The sequence below is a fragment of the Drosophila elegans genome, unplaced genomic scaffold, assembly GCF_018152505.1.
Source record: "Drosophila elegans isolate 14027-0461.03 unplaced genomic scaffold, ASM1815250v1 contig_208, whole genome shotgun sequence".
In the NCBI taxonomy this organism is placed as follows: Eukaryota; Metazoa; Arthropoda; class Insecta; order Diptera; family Drosophilidae; genus Drosophila; species Drosophila elegans.
Genome location: NW_024545578.1, coordinates 13,732,067 through 13,752,190, shown reverse-complemented (window position 1 = coordinate 13,752,190; position 20,124 = coordinate 13,732,067). Strand labels below are relative to the sequence as shown.

General features: G+C 39.7%; 4 protein-coding genes across 4 annotated transcripts; 1 reads left to right on the top strand and 3 right to left on the bottom strand.

Annotated features, from left to right (window-relative positions):
- Window positions 1-588: 588 nt before the first annotated feature.
- LOC108150221 (chromosomal serine/threonine-protein kinase JIL-1) lies at window positions 589-13,652 on the bottom strand. The gene is made up of 8 exons (XM_017278264.2): window positions 12,840-13,652; window positions 11,134-12,018; window positions 7,017-7,085; window positions 6,815-6,948; window positions 4,554-4,638; window positions 3,683-4,494; window positions 3,172-3,620; window positions 589-3,106 (listed from the first exon to the last, which is right to left on the bottom strand). The coding sequence occupies exons 2-8, from the start codon at window positions 11,867-11,869 to the stop codon at window positions 1,765-1,767; spliced, it is 3,627 nt and encodes a 1,208-aa protein (XP_017133753.1). The 5' UTR covers window positions 11,870-12,018; window positions 12,840-13,652; the 3' UTR covers window positions 589-1,764.
- Window positions 13,653-14,103: 451 nt separating this feature from the next.
- Window positions 14,104-17,597, bottom strand: LOC108150113. The gene is made up of 4 exons (XM_041708527.1): window positions 15,669-17,597; window positions 15,384-15,561; window positions 15,187-15,264; window positions 14,104-14,869 (listed from the first exon to the last, which is right to left on the bottom strand). Exons 1-4 carry the CDS (start codon window positions 17,391-17,393, stop codon window positions 14,166-14,168), a joined length of 2,685 nt encoding a protein of 894 aa, XP_041564461.1. The 5' UTR covers window positions 17,394-17,597; the 3' UTR covers window positions 14,104-14,165.
- A 460-nt stretch (window positions 17,598-18,057) lies between these two features.
- On the top strand, window positions 18,058-20,110 carry LOC108150325. Its single transcript, XM_017278446.2, has 2 exons — window positions 18,058-18,598; window positions 19,706-20,110. Exons 1-2 carry the CDS (start codon window positions 18,550-18,552, stop codon window positions 19,753-19,755), a joined length of 99 nt encoding a protein of 32 aa, XP_017133935.1. The 5' UTR covers window positions 18,058-18,549; the 3' UTR covers window positions 19,756-20,110.
- On the bottom strand, window positions 18,790-19,791 carry LOC108150324 (CCAAT/enhancer-binding protein 2). The gene is made up of 2 exons (XM_017278445.2): window positions 19,608-19,791; window positions 18,790-19,479 (listed from the first exon to the last, which is right to left on the bottom strand). Exons 1-2 carry the CDS (start codon window positions 19,722-19,724, stop codon window positions 19,255-19,257), a joined length of 342 nt encoding a protein of 113 aa, XP_017133934.1. The 5' UTR covers window positions 19,725-19,791; the 3' UTR covers window positions 18,790-19,254.
- Window positions 20,111-20,124: the final 14 nt, after the last annotated feature.

Genomic DNA, 20,124 nt, shown 5'->3' with positions numbered 1-20,124 from the left:
GTTAACATAACTACTCGTAATCCGTATAACGCTTTGGCCGAACTATAAAAATCGAGTTCAATACGATTTGATTGCTTTATTCTTACATTTAACTAGTTGTCCCCCTTGGTTGTTGCTTATTGGTTGTTGCCTCCTCTGTAGGTAGATTGGGTAGAGCCTATGGTCTAGAATAGCTCTAGTGATCTTAAACTACGACGAATTGCCAATTAGCGCGCCTATAAAAATTCATGCCAAACTGTCCCTTAATCGGGTTACGATTTGCTTATAAAATGTAGGGTTTGTTTAACTTTTCGTATTGCGACTTCTTGGAGTTTTCTCTTATTTTTTTTTGGGTTTTACATTTGTGTGTGTTCTAAGGCAACTTGTTAAAAGGCAACTTTAATATAAATGTTATTTGTTTTATACTAAAATTTACACCATGATTTTTAATATCCTTTTCAATCGACGCTATGGCAAGTTTACACAGTTCGATATGTGAATTGGTTTTGTTATTTTGTTTTTGTCAGCGGAGGGGTTTATGTGGCTGCATTAAAAGCATTAAAATAAATACACAAAAAAATATACAAATCAAGAGAGTTTACAATAATGTAATTTTTTTAAAGTTTATTTAGATTTCATCGGTTTCCATTGATTTAACTAACTTAGTTACAGGTTATGCGGCAAATTTAAACAATCAAAAATACTTAACAAAACAAATATATTGGTTTTCCCTTAACAACTCTACGACTATTTTTGTTTCTTGATAATTTTCGTGTGCAAAAAACACATTTTTGGCTCGGCCTCGAAAAATAACTTCGCAGTTTCATGTGAAAATGGTTCTTCGGGCGTTGCTTCTTTTTCCCTTTAGGTTTAACTGAAATGATTTTAACGTAGTTAGGAAACATTGCCATGTTCAATCGGGATCAAATGGGTTGGTTAGCTTATCCCGATTGCAGACGGCAATATATACTGGGCGGGATTTTGAGTTAGTTGTTGGGTAGTGCTGAGAATGCAGCGTTAGGAATAAAAAATATAACTTAGTATAGAGCACAACTTAAAGCAAATGTTTGTGTATATGGGGGCTTGTATTTCTTCTTCAAAGTCTGGCTTAAACATAATTTTGCACTAAACTAATTGCAAATCGTAATAATGATATTAGTGATTGTGTTCTGTTGTCGGTATCTGTAATCGTTTCGTTTCAATGTCTTTACCGCTCTAAGATCCATGCAAAATGTTGCCTTTGTATAGTTTCCGTTTCTTGTGTCTGACTTTTTACATTTAGGCTATTGAAATAATTAACTAGCACAACAAATCGCATATATAAAACACTTATAAGGACGTTGCGGTCTCCCCTCCTTTTATACTTATGTGTTAAGTTGGTTTCCGTTTTTCGTGTGGTCGAAAATGGGGTTAGCAAAATGAGTTATCTCAACTTAGACTAATGCATAACAAACTTGAAAATAATTATTGACAGGATCTTTGGTGCATCTTGCGGATCCTTCCACTCATGCTCTCGATTGTTTAAGAGGGTTGTTGTTAGTGGGTTTGTTGTTGGGTGCAGAACCCCAAGGGGTCTTTGCCCACAGTTTTGCCCGGGGTGTGGTCGTCGTTGTCCTGGTAGGGCCATTGGGTCAATGTCTGTCGTCAGCTGTACATCCGTGGCCGTCTGAAGTCGCCCTCCCACTGCAGCACCGCTTGCAGTTGCTCCTCCTTCTCGTCCAGCGGCTCGTTCTTGATTTCCACCACCTCCAGCACGTCGTCATCGTCGTCGTTGTCATCCTCATGTCATTGGAACACATACCGCTGCCGCAGCGCCCGCGCCCTCTCCGGTTGCACTCGCGTCGGCGGTCGCGGCACCTTGGGCTCCCGCTTGGCGCGCTTCAGTTGCGATTGCTTGGGCCGCGGGAAAGTCAGCGGCTTTTCGTAAGCAAAGTCAAGCTTTTCCAACTTAATGTTGGGCAGGCAGTAGACGCGGCGTTTCTTCTTGAACCTATTTTTGAGCACCTGCTGCACTCCGTTGATGAGCAGACAGAAGTGTCGCCAGCTGGCCCTCGACTTACGCCACGAATTCGCAGTCTTGCTAAAACCATTGAAATTCTCCTCTCTCTGCTTAGTGGTTCCGAAGGACGGGGGTAATGTGCGTACGACGCGTTGGGTTCTCTTCGGGATGCGGGTCACCTCGACGTCCGCAGGAGGCGGCAGCTGCTGCATCAGCAGCCGCAAGGACGCCTTGCTGTCCTCCGGAGGGGCGGTGGTGATGGGATGTAGCAGCTGGCTCTCCGTGCGACGCTGCTGGCGCGTTCTGGGCCGTCGAATGGCCTGTATTGATTCAACTGGAGCCGGAGCTGGAGGCGGTGGCATTTGTTCCTGATCCTCCTGCGGCAGAGGCAATTCGACGTAGTACTCCGCGGGAAGTGGCAGAGGCGGCAAATCCTCGTCGAAGCCGTAGAAGTCTGTCGGACACTCAAAGACCGGGTCAAATCGTTCGTGGACTACCAAGTCTTCGTCGTCGAACGGAGGAGCAACTGCCGCAGTTAAGGTGGCTGCATTGGTTTTAGATTCGCTGGCCGGCACAGTCTCATCCATTAGCAGAGTGATGCCCTCATCCTCCGCTGACTTGTCGAGCGTGGATTCGGGCTGCTCCTGCTCGGCTAACATACCTGACGACGGCTGCTCCATTGTGTCCTCACTTAGGTCTACCACCACCTGCTGCTCTGGCGGCACAATGATGTCCACATCCGGATCGTTGCCGCCGTACTGCAGCCACTCGCTCTCTAGAATGTCTGCCAATGTAGGTCGATCGGCCGGATTTCGCTGCAGGCACCAGCCCACCAAATGCCGGAACGATGGACTTGCATTCTCCCAGCGCTTGGAGCGCTGATTGAACGTCTCCCGGCGCATTCGCTTGCGTAGCTCGTGGTGGGCACTGGCGGAGTGGTCCACATCGTCCAAGTTCTGCCTGTACGGCTGATGACCCACCAGCATGGTGTAGAGAGTGGCCCCAAGTCCATAGATATCCACCGCTGGCGAATAAGTAACGAGATTCGCGTCCGCAAGCATTTCGGGAGCAGCATAGTCCAGCGTGTAGCGTGGCTTGTCCTTCCAGCTCTGGAAACGATTGTTGTAGCTGTCGGTGGAGAAAACAGATGAGATCAGTAAGAAAAAATAAAACCCTATAGTCGATTGTCTTACCAGGCATTGCCAAAATCGACCAGTTTGACGTTCTTATCCTCCCGGCTTTCGAACATGACGTTCTCCGGCTTCAGGTCACCGTGTATAAAGTGCTTGGAGTGGATGTGGCGCACAGCCATCACCAGTTGCAGAAAGATCTCCCGACACGAGTGCTCATCCATACGGAGGGATGCGGTCAACTCCTCGCCACACAGGTACTCCATGATGATCCAAGTCTCGCACTTGTCCCTAAACGTTCCGTGGTAACTAACGATGTTCTTGTGACTGTTTGTGTCCAGGGCACACGAGATTAGTGCGTCCACCTCGGAGGGACGGAACTTGGACAGCGGTATGACCTTGGCCATAAAGACCATCTCCGAGGAGCTGTCCACCACAAAGTGGCAAGTACCATAGGCGCCGCTGACGGTACGGGTGCCCAATTCAAGGTCATCCGGTCGCGAGGGTATATTCTGCAATGACAGGATCAAGTTATTAGTCATGGCTCTCAATTGGTATTGCAAACTTATCCCACCAATAGTCCTGGATTGCAGTATTGGATCTGACAGTGGTTATCCCGTCGCATCTGCTCTAAATGCTCCGGAGCTACGTAGGTGTAGCCACGGAAGAGACGAATCCGACTGGGCGGCGCATCGCACTCGGGATCTTCGGGAACTTGGTCGGTGAACTCGTTGCTAAAGTTCTGTACATCGTCCTCGCCGGTGAGGGGGGGCTTGTAGGGAGCCTTGCGGCGCTTGTTCCGCAACTCCTGCCAGTTGATGCCGTGGAAGAAGGGATGCTCCTTGATCTCACTGGCGTCCCGATGGTTGCCACCCAGCCGCCGTTTAGGGTTCTTCTCCAGCATCTTCAGCACAAAGTCTCGGGCATTGGCGCTGAATGACGATGGAATCACCGGCTGCTCCTTCTGAATCCGTCGAGAGATTTCCGACTGCTGACTCTGTCCATCGGACGTGGCGAATGGCGAGGCGCCGGTAAGCAGCTCAAAGGTGAGCACACCCACCGACCACCAATCTACAGCACTATCGTGCCCCGGTGGTCCCGTCCGGATGATCTCCGGTGCCATGTACTCCAGAGTGCCGCAGAAACTGTGCGCTCTATACTCATTCTCCGCCGTAAGTATTTTTGACAGTCCGAAATCGGAGAGTACAATGTGCCCTTCGCCATCGAGCAGAATGTTCTCCAGCTTAATGTCCCGATAGATGATCCCCAGCTGATGCAGCTGCTCCAGGGCTAGCACCACCTCGGCTATGTACACCCGAACTCGAGACTCCTCAAAGTGCTCCGCATGGTAAAGATGCGTAAACAACTCTCCGCCATTAGCAAAGTCTAAAAGTTGAAGGCTTTTAATTAGTTTTGCTTTAAATTAATTATAGGCAGCATCTTACCTAGCACCAGATATAGCTTCGACGAGGATTGAAACGCGTAGTGGAGACTCACGAGGAAGGGACTGCGCTGAACGGCCTCCAGTACCTGAAATTAAATTAAATAACTATATTTAATATTTGTTTAATTAAGTTAAAGAAGTGGCATTGATTTCTTATTTATAACGATATCTTTTGGTGTCCTAAACATATTGATAGTTCGTGCTACCCAATATAATCGGCTCTTATCATCGTTTCATCGCTTATCACAAAAGTTCGATTTTTTTTTGTTTTTTTTTTACGCAATTACCGCTTGAATGCATAAATATGAGTTGTTTTTTTTACCTTTGCATTTAGTGCACTTATATTAGTTGTTAATGTTGTAAGAAAAAAATACAAGAGAAAAAGTGAAATCAAGTACTTTGAAAATAAATGAATAAAATGAATGTCTTTCGCTCTTTTCGTTCAGATAAAAACTTTCACATATTTCGTTGGTTTGCTTATACAGCTGCGGGCAGAGGAACAGTACTTAAAATGTTTGAAAAGCCTGCAAGTTTTTTTACTCACTTGTTAGAACAATATTTTATGGAAATTTTTTTTTTTTTAAGAGCATTGATTAACGTAATTTTAAGGCTTTAGTTTCTTTCCTTAAATTATTTATTTGAAGACCAATAAAAAATGTATTTATATAAGAATGGAAAGACTTGAAACAAACTTTCATAGTTTTCTTCAAATTTATATAAATAAATTGTTTCAATATGTTTTATTCACCAAGCGCTAGAGTGAGTCCTTTGTCTAGAGATTTAACTATATTTCACTCTGCAAAGTTCCATTTGTTTAACCGCCACTGTTTATTCCTTTCTATTTTAGCCACCGCGAAGCGAATTATAGACTTGTCGAATCGCAGATAGCCGGCGATGTTTGATAACTGGGTTAGTGGCACAGGTATTGTACCTTCAAAAGTCAAGTGGAAGGAGGAGGGGGAGGAAATGGTAACAGAGTGTCACGAAAATAGCGCATGAAAACAACTTAAATGCATAGCGCCCAATTGTAAATTTGTTTAAGTTATCTGCCGCTATTGCACCTACACCTGTTTGCAGTTATTTAACGCATTTTGTTGTTTCTCCCATTTTCTTTTCTGTTTTCATTGATTTACTACGACTCTCGTTGACGGAGAGAGAAAAAAAAGACGAAAAACCGGTTGCAATAGGGAGCTCCAACAACATCCACTATTGATCTGAGCAGGAAGCTCTCTTCAGTTCTAGCGACTCTCTACACAGAAAAAAAATAATTTAATGATTTCAGACATATTACTTGAAAGTTCAAATTGATAGGTACAAAATTTTGAATCTTTATTGATCATTTAAACATAAAGTTTAATATAAAAATATTATTTATAAAAGTGAAAAAATAAACCTGCCAGTCTCTGTATACTTTCTCCTGATTTTTCATTAACTATATATCAAAATGAAATGGAGGGGACCCTAATTCGATTTGTTTTTTTTTTTCGGTGTAGACATGTAAATATCCTCTCTTTTGACTTTGCTTTTTGCCGGTGCACCAAGAACAAGTCCCTATGTGGGTCACAAGAACATTTCTCTTCCTCTCTTCTCCCACTCTGCCCCTTTATGCTTTCCCATTTACTGTCTTCTGCTTTTTACCGATTCGCTACTGGAAACTGTACGTGCGACTTTGAAGGTTGTCAAATCGCTCGACGGGTTTAATTTCAATAAGCTGCACTTTATTGTCCGTCATTAAAGTGAAGAGGAATCCAAAGTAAAAGAGGTTTGAAAGCGGTGTGATTGCAAAAACATCACGCAGCGGTAAAAGGTAACGGGAAAAAAAAGTAAAAGAGCTACCCAAAAGAAAAGGTCTTTTAAACACGTTTACTTTGCAGTCGTTCTGGCTGAAAAATGATTAAAAGGGCTTTATCGTTTTACAGTACAGGTATTGTATCGGTATTGTATAAGTGAATATAAATATGTTGCATGTTTTCCTTTTTTCATAAGCCTAATTTGTTCGATTTATTTTAAACTTTAACCTTTTTTTATATTGAATTTTTAATATTTAGAATAAATCTGTATTTTTTGACTGTATTCTAATCTGCACAACAGAAAGGTTAAGTTATAAAGATAATGGCTTTGTATAATGTAGAATTCACGATAAGGATGTTTGAGCTAGAGAATCTTAATTATAAATACAGTCTATTCCAATATATTGTGATGAATTACCTTTAGTTCTCATAGTAAAATTGTTAATACCCTATTTATTATTCCACCACTTACCACGCGCTCCGTTTTAGTGTGCTCGGCGGTTTTACGCTTCTGGACTACCGTTATCTTATTGAGAACTTTCATTGCATATAATTTTCCGGCATCGTGTCTTGTCAGCTTGCGAACGAGGAAAACCCGTCCGTAGGCTGTTGGAAGAAAGGAAAAAAAAGTCAATAATTGTTGATTACAAACACCACATACAACTTTTACTTACCCCCTGTTCCAAGAACCCGTATTATTTTGAAATCGTTCAGACTGACGGCCTCGTCACTGTACAATTTGACTGCGAGGGAGGAAAAAAAACACATATGTACATATTAGCACTGTAATCAATACATTCATAAAATATATTTACAAATTTGCAACTGAAACTAATCAATTTACCACTGCAAACCAAGTCATTTCTCTCTGGGAGAAAAGACGATAAAAAAAAGAGAATGCGAGAATAAGTGATACATATTAGTATGTGTAAGATATTGTTGGAGGGCGATAAAAATAGTTGTTTGCATTGTTTTACTTAACACATGTGAGGCGAATTATCACATTTTATTTTTATCGCCACCGCAGCACGTGTCGGACACTTGATTTCGCTTTTAGAGACATAAGCAAGCAAGTGGAAATTGCAATCCGTGATTATATGGGCATTTTAATGGGAAATTCCATCGGGTGGCTGGCTTAACAGAAACTTTGTTGACCACAGTCTGCTCATATAGAAACACGCTCAAGGACACGGCAAAGAACTTTTCTCACTTAAGGGAAAATAGAGATTTTCTGTACATAGACAAATATTTCAGGCTCCTTAGAAGGCATATGCCATAGGGCATAACGGTTCATTGGCCCGAATGTCTCGCCACGGGATTGCACAGTTTACGATTATTACAGGGCTCAGACAAAATAAAAGGGATTTACAGGAGCTACAGAAAAACTTCGTTATAAGTAACTAGATAAATTAATATCTATATATATATATATTGAAAAAAAAAATATATATGTATATATAAACTCTCAATTAGGTACTTAAACTTTAAGCAGCCAAACCTTATACATATATCATTTTAACACAAACAAAAAAGTAACTTACTTTAAAATATATCCTTTTATGTTGATAAGTAAAAGTAAATTAATCATTTTAATGCATAGAAAGCTATTATGTAAACTTAAGTTCAGTCAGTCAGCAGACGTGATTGAAAGCTTTACCTTTCTAATCAGCAAAAATGGGAATAGTTTTATTTTGTAGCCTTGAGCATTACCCTGATAGGCACTTAAATTTAATTATATCAAAAACTTAACCAAATCGAAAGGCCTATTTATCCGCAGTGACCACTGTAATTCAATTTGGGTTGCCATAACATAAAACGTCCCCAAGTGACTAATTTGGGTGGTCAAACTCATCCTACGCTTTGTGTAGTGAGTCAGACGAACCCATTTAAACCCAACTTCATCCCATTCCAAAAGTCTGAAAGTGTGACGTTTATAAATGTGAAATTTGGCTGTTACTTTGACAAATTAATCCTAGCCACAGCAGCAGCTTGGGAAATTGTCCTTGAACTCCAAAGGACATTCTGCCAAATTCAGTGCAACAGAAGAAAATGTCTGTAACATTTAGTTCAACATTATTTCAACATTACAATCTATCTTCTCGTGCAGTCAACCCTCGTGCAACGAAGCCATCAAAATTTCGAGTTGTTGTGAAATCAAGAAACATTGACACAAACTTCGTTAGGGGTTAATGGAATCGAGTTGCTCGGTCGAACCTGTTGTATTATTTGAAAATACAACTTGGTAACAGCAAGTAAATGTAATTTGCGCGAAACACCAGCAACGCACAATATGACGCGTGTCGAAATTCTTGAAGGGGTGCAACGAACCCAAAACCTTTGAGTGGGTGGCAAATGATGGAAGGCAACTTTTCGCCGAAATTATTGATTCAACAAGAAAAAGCTGGAGAGATGGTGTACAAATTTGTTACCCGACGAGGGGAATCACTTGAAAGGGCGTTGGGAATCTTTAAGCTTGCCACAAAAGTGGCCATTAGAAAAATATCACTTTATAGTTGTATTTGAATAGCAGTCTTATAATCCATTATCCTCAAGTATTGATTAAATTTGGTTTTTAGATTATAAAGTCGAATTCAATAAGACCTGTAAATTCTCTACTAATTTTTGAATACAAAATTTCGAATGTATATCTTCCTTATAAGATGCTTTTTAAAATATAATTAAAATGAAATGAAAATTAACCGAAAATTTTAAAAAATGTCATAAGTAATGAAGTCAAATCTACTTCCAATTTAAAATTAATTATATAATGGATATAATTTGCTTTAAGTTATCGTTTTGTATATAGTTTTTAAGGCTATAAAACCATTTTTAAAGGTTCACATTTCTTATAAGTTAATTAATGGAACATTTACTTAAAACAAGTGTTACTTTTTCTTATGTATTTAAACACCGACCTGTTTGGAAGCATGTGACGTTGAGCAAATTGGCCTTGATATGCATTATATACTCTTGCCAGGTTCTTAAACCGAATAACCGCACGAAAAATATATATATGCTGTGACTAGGCAAAGTTTAATGAACGCAAAGAATATGAATATCACAGACCGCAACAAGTGGAGAATGGATACAAATATTTTCGTTTTTTTTCTGCCTATCAGTCACAAATGAAAATTGTCCCACAAGAAATTGTTAACTGACTTCATGTATTTCTGCGACTTTAAATGTTGTATAAAACTGACAATTGGCTTTCCGTATCTTAAGGCTTAAAGGAACGTATTTGTGTTACTATATCTGTAGCAATACATGAAATACCATTTAATGGTATTTTCAAATTTATTATCATTATTTAAATATCTCTCGTATTTTTATTATTACACGGCTGGACCCGCCCGCTGCCGTGACAGTGTTCTTGTGATAATTAAACACCAAGCAACAACAAACACAACATACCTATCAATTTGCAGGCAATTATCCCTGAGGCTAACTCGTTCCGCCACCTTAACACATATCTATGCTAGATGTTCGGCGAGTTGCATTGTCAAGTTCAAGTAAATAAATTGCCTACAAACAACAACCAACCGTTTATGCAAACAAGCATATTTGTGAACACAGCAAACGCGCACATAAAGCGATGCACATTCATACAAATGTAAGTACGGACATGGTCACTGCCTCGCGATGTATAAAGTCATACAGTGGTTTGAAACAAAGCCATACTTTGAAAATTCCCCAATTTAAAATAACCATCTCTTTTTAGCCTAAATGTTTTTAATGACTTATTACTTATGCTCACAATATTTATTAAGAGTTGTATTATTCATTATTATTACTACTTATTAAAGTTCGACTGCTTTCTGGGACTATTTTGAAAAAGGCATTTTAAAAAAACCTTTGTTACTTTTTACGAGAACTACTTCTATATGAATGTGTGAAAATTTCCATTTCATTGCACGTAGCGAACAAATAAATACAGCCACAAAATTTAGTTTTCATTCCACTGTTATCAATTGAGTCTTTTGGGTGGTGGATATTGTGTCTACTTGATGTATATAGTGTGGTGAGAAGTGAGTACGCAGGCGGGTGTGTTGGGCGATTTTAGGGGAGGTCAGTAGTTTTGGATTTGGCCCGAAGAACGAACAAAGCCGGGTTGAGTTTTCTGGGTAATTGTGTCAAGGTTGAATGCATGTGCTCCACTTTTCAAAGGACGCCAGAGACGGCACTCCATTCGGCATTGACCAACTGCCAGACTCTCCGCCTCCTTTTCTATCAAACCTTGAGAATTCCCTTGTTAAAGTCAATCAATTACTTTAGCCCACTTGTCTGATAACCATAGTTTCTTGTGGCATACTAAGTCATTCAATATTCACGGATTTTTATTTGGAAAATTTATCTGTTGGACTGATAGTTGGTTTGTAAATAACCAAGTAAAACGCTTGTGCTGAGCTCAGAAAATAAAATACATTAAATGACCACAATATCGGAAATTTTAACCAAATCTATTGCAAAAGTTTCAATAAACATTATCAAAAGATAAGAAACTACCACTATTTGAACTATATGAACTTTAAACTAGAGATACAACTTTTAGAAGATGTTCACTTTTTTTTGTCGGTTTTGAAAAAAAATGATGGGTACAAAACATACATATATAAAGACTCAAGTAAGGGTAAACTTAAATACATTTTATGGGAATACAAAAATGAGATATATATATAGAGTACCGAAATGGAAATGTATCTTGGCATTTCATTTGTTATCTAACTGGTGTTTGCAGCGCATTTGCTATTATTTTACTGTCATCAAGGGAAACCCCCTGGTTGAGTGACTCACCATAGGATCGCAGATCGGTGACCGCCTCCAAGTCCCGTTGATGCGCCTCGTTGTCCAAATCCAGGGGCGTACTGTTGCTGGTGGGCATGGCGTAGGAGGGCGTGGCCGAAGACGAGGCCATGGATGCTGCTGCTGCCGCTGCTGCTGCCGCCGCCGCTGCAGCAGCATTATTGGACTTGATCTTCGACTTGCTGGGGTGCGAGTTTTCGATTTCTGTCCCGTTTGGTTCCTCTTCTTCCGTATCCTGGTCATAGTAGTCTCGATCCGGATCCCTTTCTTCGTCGCTCTCCGCATCCGAAATGCAAACTATCTCAGCCACATGTGTGGATGGTGGTGAAGGAGGTGTGGGCGGTGATATGGTATCACGATAATTGTAATCCCTGCCAGAAGATGATGTCATCTTACTGCTGCTATTGTTGTACTGCCCATTTGTGGCACTTATGCTGTTGTTGTTATTATTATTATTGTTATAGACCAAGGACTTTCCAGACCCGGAACCAGAACCCTCTGGATTCGGTTTGGACTTTTTGCCATTGGTCAACATATCAGATTTACTATTCTTCCGCTTTTTGCCATTGCCATTGACCACGAGATGGCCATTTAGATGATTTCGCACCACCTGATCATGATCCCCGTCGGATGGTGACCCCAATTCGTGGGCGTTCTGCTGATTTTTGCGACGCGACTTACTTGGGCCGCTCAAGCTCCCGTACTGTTGCTTTTGCAGGCGACTCATGGTAAATTCCTTCGCGATTTCCACTCTTCTCTTCTAGATCCCAAGTGGTTTATACTACTCTACGTACAACTTACGTAGTCAAAAAATAATCCAACAACTAACAAAAATAACTTAAAAGGTCAAGTGACTGATCGTGTCGCATCGTTAATCTGGAAAGTAAAAAGACATTTGGTTTAGTTAAACATAAAGCAGATAAACAATAAAAAAAATTGTATAGTTTTTAGATTATTGACATAAAAATAAAGGACACCTTGCTATTTAGGTACATAAAGTAAAGTACTACATTAGTTAGCTTATGCTATTGTTGGTTGTTCCAATGACTATACATTTTTTTCCGTATAAATACCTCCTAGGAGACATCCCTAGGAAACATCCCTCATAATTCAATTATTTAACTAGTTATTTTTTAGCATTTGGCAGTTTTTAAGTTCACAACATTAAAATTTGGTTATTTTGATCATTTTAGATTTGTTTTTCTTACAATTAAAAAAAATCTTTCTAGTTTAGTCTTTAAAAAACAAAAAAAAAAACTTAAATTTTACTGAGTTCCTATGTTTTTTGTAACCAAATTATACTTAAAAGGCAACATTAAAAAAAAATACTGTTTATATTTATTTTCAAATAAACAGAAAAACAAATAAAATTTGAATAGTGTTCAAAACCCTTTAACCAGATTTTTACAGATTTTTTATGAACCATGATTAAGGTATAAAACATATAGATGTTCTGCTGTTATTGTTTTGAACCCTGTTGTTTATCTTATTGCATTCCTCTTAGGCGATGTTCACCGTACCCTCCGCATGCCATTGCCCATACCTATTCCCATCCCATGTTCATTTCCATTCCCATTTCTTCTTCCACAATATGGTACAGTTTCAGCGCAGGCGGGAGCACTTTTCCCGCTGCCAGCGGGCAATTGGATCGGGAAATTTGTTTTGGAACAAAATAAATACATATGACTTCGGCTCACCTAGCGACTGAAAATAAGCGCAATATAATAATGCAGACGTAGGAATCCAAATCCGTGTATGTGTGGGGGCGGAGGGGAAAGTGTTGGATTATGCGTGGGGCGGCAGCGATGTGCAACACTGAACGTTCCGATGATAATGCGGACCGATTTTTGCAGCACTGGCGTTGGCTTAAATATTATTCAACCAATTTGGTTGTTTTTTTTTCTTTTATATTCTGTGTGATTATCACAATCTTTATCAGCCGCGCGTTTTGCACTTCCACAGTTTTTATTTTTTCCACCGTTCTCTTTACCCACTACTACGTACACATATGCACACGCACACGCTGGCACTTTCTGTATCGGCGACTGCGTTTTAAAGCGTTTTTGTTTTCGTCCGCCGATTCTGCTCCTTGGCGACTGTTGCTCTTGTTATTCAGGGATTTTTTAATTTCCCTGCGTAAATCAATTCTTACGTATTTTTCAATAAGACATATCTTTTTAGATTAAAATCCGCCGTTTTTTATGGGTTACACGCAAAGGTTTTTACCGCCGCTTTCTACTCGTTCACACACACACACACTGAAGCGCGGGACGCTCTCCGCCATCTGCTTTGCGCTCTCATTCGTGAACACTTATTAGCAACGTCCACCTTGATTGTAATTTCCACTCGATCAGTGCTCTAAGTTCCTAAACCGAATCCGGCCAATTCAACGGTATGTTTTTATTTAGTTGTTTTAGACCGGATGGCTGGCGTTTTGGGATTTCTCGATTCGAACACAAAACACGACCACACGCAGAAATTTTTCCTTTGCTTTTGTATAGTGGTGGGGAAACTTCGATGTCAGCATCAATGACATCGATTTTTCAAAATATCGGTTATATCGATGTTTGGCAGGGACTATCGATGTTTATCCATCCATCTCTTTCTCTTTCTGTTAGTTCGACGTTTCGCTAACATATCTCTGTTAATTCGACGTTTCGCTGACATTTCATTGCAAAACACAAACCGACCACAAGCACGCAAAGGATTTTGTATTTTCAGATTTTAAAGTTGTAATCAGAAGAAAAAAAGGCAATAAATAAAACACTGTTTTCAGATGCAAGTCAACAATTTCGAATTCTTAAAAGAGAAAAACAACCATCATCTGTAGTAAGAAACTTTCTTTTAAAAGCTGCTTTTACTATTTTTCATGGCTCTCAAGAAATTCAAAAACCATTTTATTTTTTTCCGGAAAATCTGTGACTTGGAATTTTAAAACTTAAAAATGACAACTTTTCAGAATAAATACCAATTTATTTGTTTTTATTGTTAATTTAAGGTCAAGATCAAAATCGTTATTATATCTAAAATGTAACCATTATGTCCGACAAATTCTTTCTTTTCAAATCTGGCACTGTGCAGTCGTCTTTTGGATAACCCACCGGCAGAAGGATTAGAAGTTTTTCATTTATGGGACGCTTGAGCAGGGATCTCAAGGCAGGGCCGCAGTTCAAAGGAGTTGTGACCAGGGACGAAAGTCCTGCAGCTTGAAGAGCGCCCAAAAGGATACCAGCCGAAATCGAAGTAGATATCTCGTTGTAATAGTGTCTCTTCCGCCTTCCGTTCTCCGATGACCCATAGATCTGCTTGAAGATCAGGATGAGGTACGGGGCATCTGTGAGGTAGTCCTTAACATGATTGGTTTGCAGGGGTCGAAGATCTGTGACCCACTGTGGATGCATTCGCTGGCTATAGTTAATAAGCTCCTCCTGCTCCACAATTTCTTTGATGGATTGTTTTATTTTTGGGTTCTCCACGACGCAGAATGTCCAAGGTTCTGTATGAGCACCACTTGGAGCGGTTCCCGCTGCCCGAATGCAGTTCTCTATAATGCTGATATCTGGTTTTGGATGGCTTTTAAAGGAGCGAATGCTACGACGCCCTCTCATAAGTTCATAGAAGAGTTCCGCACCATTTGAATTGAGATTCTTGCCAGGCACGTACGGCACATGGGGCTTTTCCTCCAAAGCAGGCTGTAGCTCATCCTCCAGATCTTCCAAATCTTCGTCTGCAAAATGTAGTAATTTTTAATAAAATTTAAAAAATTATGTGTATAATTAATCACTTTTTCGAAAAACAGCTTGTTCTTTAAGGCAGAAGAAACTATATAATAAATTAAGGCTTTACAATATGAATATTATAGAAGTCAATATAGGTTTTCCAAATCTCCGGAATTAAAGTATAAGTAATAACATTGGCTTTACCCAATATAATTTTAATTTCTTTGGTTTTCGACCACTTTTCCAACAGAACAGTTGATTAAAGCACGAAAGTGTTTTAAGGTATGATACAATTAATTTTGTAAATGTATAAAAAGTAGCTTACCCTCGTCTTCCTCTCGGTTCTCCAGGGTATATCTCTGGGGTCTCTGCAGCTCATCTTCCAGATCTTCCAAATCTTCATCTGCAAAATGTAGTAATTTTTAAAAAAATTATAATTAATATTTGTCCGAAAAACCAGTTTCGAACAGTTTTCCAACAGAACAGTTGTTTAAAACTTGAAATGTATAAAAAGAAGCTTACCTTCGTCTTCCTCTCGGTTCTCCAGGGTATATCTCTGGGGTCCTCGATTCCATTTGTAGAAAGCATCTTTGAGGATCCAAATCAGAGCCAGGCCAATAAGAAAACTTGGCCAGTGTTTGAGCAGCTTAGAGTTGCTGATCAGTTCGTCCACCTCCATGGCGCTCCAATGTGTTACTGTTTATGCGTCTGAGAGAAAGTGGTAATGTAGCTCGAGCTGACTTATCTCTATATTAAGTGGGTCAGGGTTATTGCTGATAATAATGTGTTGGTTTTGGTTCCAGTTCAGCTGTTGTGCCGGCAGCAGTAGGGACAGTGACTGCACTTGAGATGGTCGCAGATCCTCGAGATGCCTTTTTCCTGGGACTTTTTATCCGATTTCTCCGAATCTCGAGAGGGGCGTTTTTGGGGCGGCATTGGTCGACGTGGTCTATTCTGAAGCCTGGTTTTCTGGGTAGCCAACTGCCTTTTGTGAACCTCCCTCAAAATCTCTATTATCCGCCACTTGACGTCTTGGTATATGAATTCTGGGGCAGTGGCTAGTTCGGTACGGATCATATCACAAAGCATCCGCAATTGTTGGTCCTTTTCGGATTGATCAAAAAGTTTATTTTCGTCGGAGATAGGTGGTTGGGGAGAGGATTCGGGGGCTTCTACCAGGCATCCGGGCACACAACCCAACTTTTCCGATTGCCAAGGGCAGGGAACGGGTTTTTGATTAGATTCAGGTTCTATTTCCCGACATTTGGGTATTTGGGGCAAGTTTTCCGATAGGCGGGAGCAGGTTTCTCTTTCCTTACATTTTGGCACACAAGGCGTATTTTCCGGTAGCCAGGGACAGGCTACGTGCTTTTGGGAGGACTCTGGTCTAGGTTCCTGACCCTCTGTCGATCTTTCTGTTTGGCAGCAGCAACTGAACCCGGTGGTTTTCAGATCTCGCTCATTGGCATAGAACGAAGATTGTGTGGACACCTTGGAAATGGATCTGTTTTGGGTGGTATTTATGGACTCATGTTCCAAGGAAGGTGGAAAGGTCACCTGCTGCTGCTGCTGATCCTCTTCTTGCTCGCTGATTTTTTCCTTTTCCAAATCCTCTTGCTCACTGGTTCTTTGTATGTCCTTCTGCTCCTGATCACTAGATTTTTCATTCTTCTGATCCTCCTCTTGCTCACTTTTTGATTCTTTCTCCAGTTCGTCGTTCTCCTGATCTTTCTGCTCAGTAACCTCCGCTTTCTTTGGATCAACCTTCTGAATATCTTGTGCTTCTTTCGTATTGCTTTTCTTGCTCTTGTGGAAGATGGACAGGTGGCCGGGAAACGCAGCTAAAGGAAAACTTGTAAAATTGTTCAGTTTATGAGACAATATCTCGGTAGCGACCGTTTGGTTTTTCAGATCCGTAGAAGAAAGTTTTCCGGCCGTCAGCAAGATGGGTTCACTGCCAAGAAAATCCTTGTCAGTGCGGAGATGAGGGACCAAGAAAAGGAACTCCTTGTAGTAGCGAATCGAAGGCGTCACAACTTCTCCGAATTGCCGACGTCTCCTTTCGATAATAGTATACTCCTTCTCGAAGAGATTTCTCAGCTCCTCAAGACAGGATCTCAGTTCCGAGCTGGTCTTTCCTGGAAACGACCTCGCCATATAGCAATAGCAATCCTCATCGACCTCTTTGTTGCCGTAGTATGCGTTTTTTGGGTTGTACAAGTTCTCACACTTGCAGTACAAGCGGATTAGCTTCCTGATATCCTGTTTCCCTAAAAATAAGTGGTTGCTTTTTACCTGATCCTGATTCTTGACCTTTCGGAATCGTTTTCCAAACAAAAATGAAAGGAACCCTTTTGTTTTTTTGTGTTTCATGGGGGGATCATGGTTTCCAGGGGATCCTGGGCTTGCTTTAGGAACTCCTGCCTCCAGGCTGTCGATGGAGTTGATCTTGGAGGAGCGGGTACGCATTGGTGTCATCGAACAACTCGAAACGGAACGCTTGGAGCAGCAGTGCCTGTGTCTTAGTGCCATCCTCCGCGATCTGGCGTTTTAGAATCGTGACATTCGGATTGGCGATGTCTTCAGCAGACTGAAAGTTCATTAAGGGCAACAGCATTATAATCTAACTAAATTTTATAGCATGATATGGAAATAAAACTTCTGTGATTCAAAGTGTTTTTTTTTTGGGTTTTTTTGGATTTAAAAGTATGTTGTGTTGTCAAAGTAACTGATTATCCATTTGTAAAGGTATGTACGATTTATGTATATGAAAGTTACATTTTGGGAAATTTTGATTTGAAAAGAAATAAAGACGAGTTTTAGAATAGAAAAACAAGTCGATAATTTAAAAACTTGAAACAGGGTTAAGTGCTGGAAAATTATATATATATATATATATTTATATAATTTTTTTTTAAATGTATAATAATTTTTTTCCAACTTAATTTTAAATCATTAAGCCTTAAATTAAATACTGATACACAGTAACAATGCTTCAAAATATTTAAATGGTTTTTTGAATAACAAAATGTAAAAAAATCGGTGTTAATAGATTTCAAAAGAATTTTCCCAAAAAAAAGCTTACAAAAATTGTAGCTTTTAACGGTTTTTAATGGGCAACGTCAACAGCTGTTTTTCTATGCAACCACTTTACAACACCGACGCGGAGAGAGAAATTGAGCGAGCCTTGGCCTTACACCGAAAGAGCGAGCGAGAGACCAAAACAACCAAAATAAGTTACGTGAAATTATAAATAAAAAATAAGGAAATAAACGTTCAGTGGTGGATCAGTCAAATACAACAAAGTCAGCGCTCCAAAAACTAGCAGCACATTTCAGTTTTCGCCTCGTGCCATGTGAGCAACTTTAAATTTAAATCGGATCGGAAATCAGTTTGTGCGGTGCGGGTGTGCTAATTAGCGGAAGAAGGCAATTTATTAAACGCGAAAAAAACCCCACAATAAAAACTCATATTTCGACACGAAACCTAAGTTAAATCGCCGTTCTGTCGAGTTGTGCACCGCACCAAATGAATGTGCAATAAATCAATGAAGTGGGAGAGGAGCAAGAGGCAGAGAGACGGAAGCAGCGCCAACAACAGAAGCAAGGAGAGCAAGACTTAACGGGACACCTAAAACTTATTGGCACTACGAGATTTTCACGCTAGTTCTAGTTTAATAGCTCAAAAAATGGACGAAGTTTTCAGCCTGCACATGGATAGGCTGGACGTTTACGACGGTAAGTAAGTGGCTTCCGGGAAATTCTACTTAAAAGGTAGTTAAATGTTGAAGCAAATTTTACTTGTATTATTGTAGAATACCAATTTAATCATTTGTAACATTGGGGACTGAAATTTATCCTACAGCAAAAGTATTTTAGATTTTGTTTTTGAGTAATTACTTCCGCCCTGCATATGTGAAACCACATGATTCATGTCAAAAATACGAAAATGTTTACTAAATATAGTGATTCCATAACACAATAAGACAAAATCATAAGAAATTTTGTTTAAATGTAATACATGAAGAAAGAAGTAAAATAAACTATAATTTGTTCTGGTACATACATCAAAATTAATACAGATATCAAATACATTTATAAAAATAGGTTAGTTCTTTATTTATTGTAATTTTTAAGATTTTAACATTTTTTTTTTCTTGTGAGTTTCAATTAATTTCAAGTTTGCATTTGTCATTTTGATAACTAACACTTTGTGACAAAACTGAAAATAATGGATGGGAATTTTAGTCATAAGTAGGTAAAACACTTATGGTGATAGAATTCGAGTGATTGCACCGATTTCGTTAAATAGTTAAAACTAACATGGTTAGATTTTTGTTAATCCAGCTTAAAAGTAGGTAAATATTATAAAGTAAATCAAGAGCAGCTCCTCGTTAGTCATTGTCATCTGGATCCGGGCCAGCGAGTATCTCTTGGATAATGCGGTGTCCGTCCTCAGTTTTCTCGCCCTGAATTATCAGATCCCTCAGAGTGGATATATGTTTTTCGCCCTGCTCTATCTTCACTTTTAAAGCGGCGTTCTCCTTTCGTAAATCGTCGATGCGTTTTTTCCGTTCCTCGGCCGATTTCTTGGTCTTCTCACGAGTGCGCTGTACAGCCTATTCCGAGAATAATAATAAATCAATATAGTTGCAGCTATTTTTGGGTATCTTCTGGGGGCCCAGAGCAACATGTTTCCCAATATCTATAAGTGTATATGCTCTCTGTTTACAAGCGAAACACTTACCTCATTGTTTTTCTTTCTTTTTTCTTGGTACGCTGGATCGTCTGCCCGCGGACTTAATGGGGAATCGCCGTTTTTGCTGGTTGACGCCGCATTTGCAGTTCTTCTTTTGGCTGGCATTCTCTCCGTGATAATATTGATCTGTATTTAGTTTAAATTCGATTTAAAACTAGCAAAAATGCAGCAAGAAACGCAGCGACGTAAATGTTGTTGTGAAATTACACGAAAAACAGCTGCTCATTATCGGACCAGTGTTGGAAAGGGCGCGCTTCTCACACTGCCCAGCAAACAAATACTTTGCGGTATTATTAAGTTAATTCAAAATCTAAATTTAAATTCACCGAACAATAGCCCTGGAATGTTATTCAAAAATGTCATAAGCCCGACACTTTCATTTGCTCAGACGTTAATTTTATTATTTATCAACTGTTTATACAATTTATTTGTAAAGACTGATTTCCTGTATGTAGATATAGTCTAATGCAATAAAATTAAATGAAAAGTAATACGTAATAGTCAA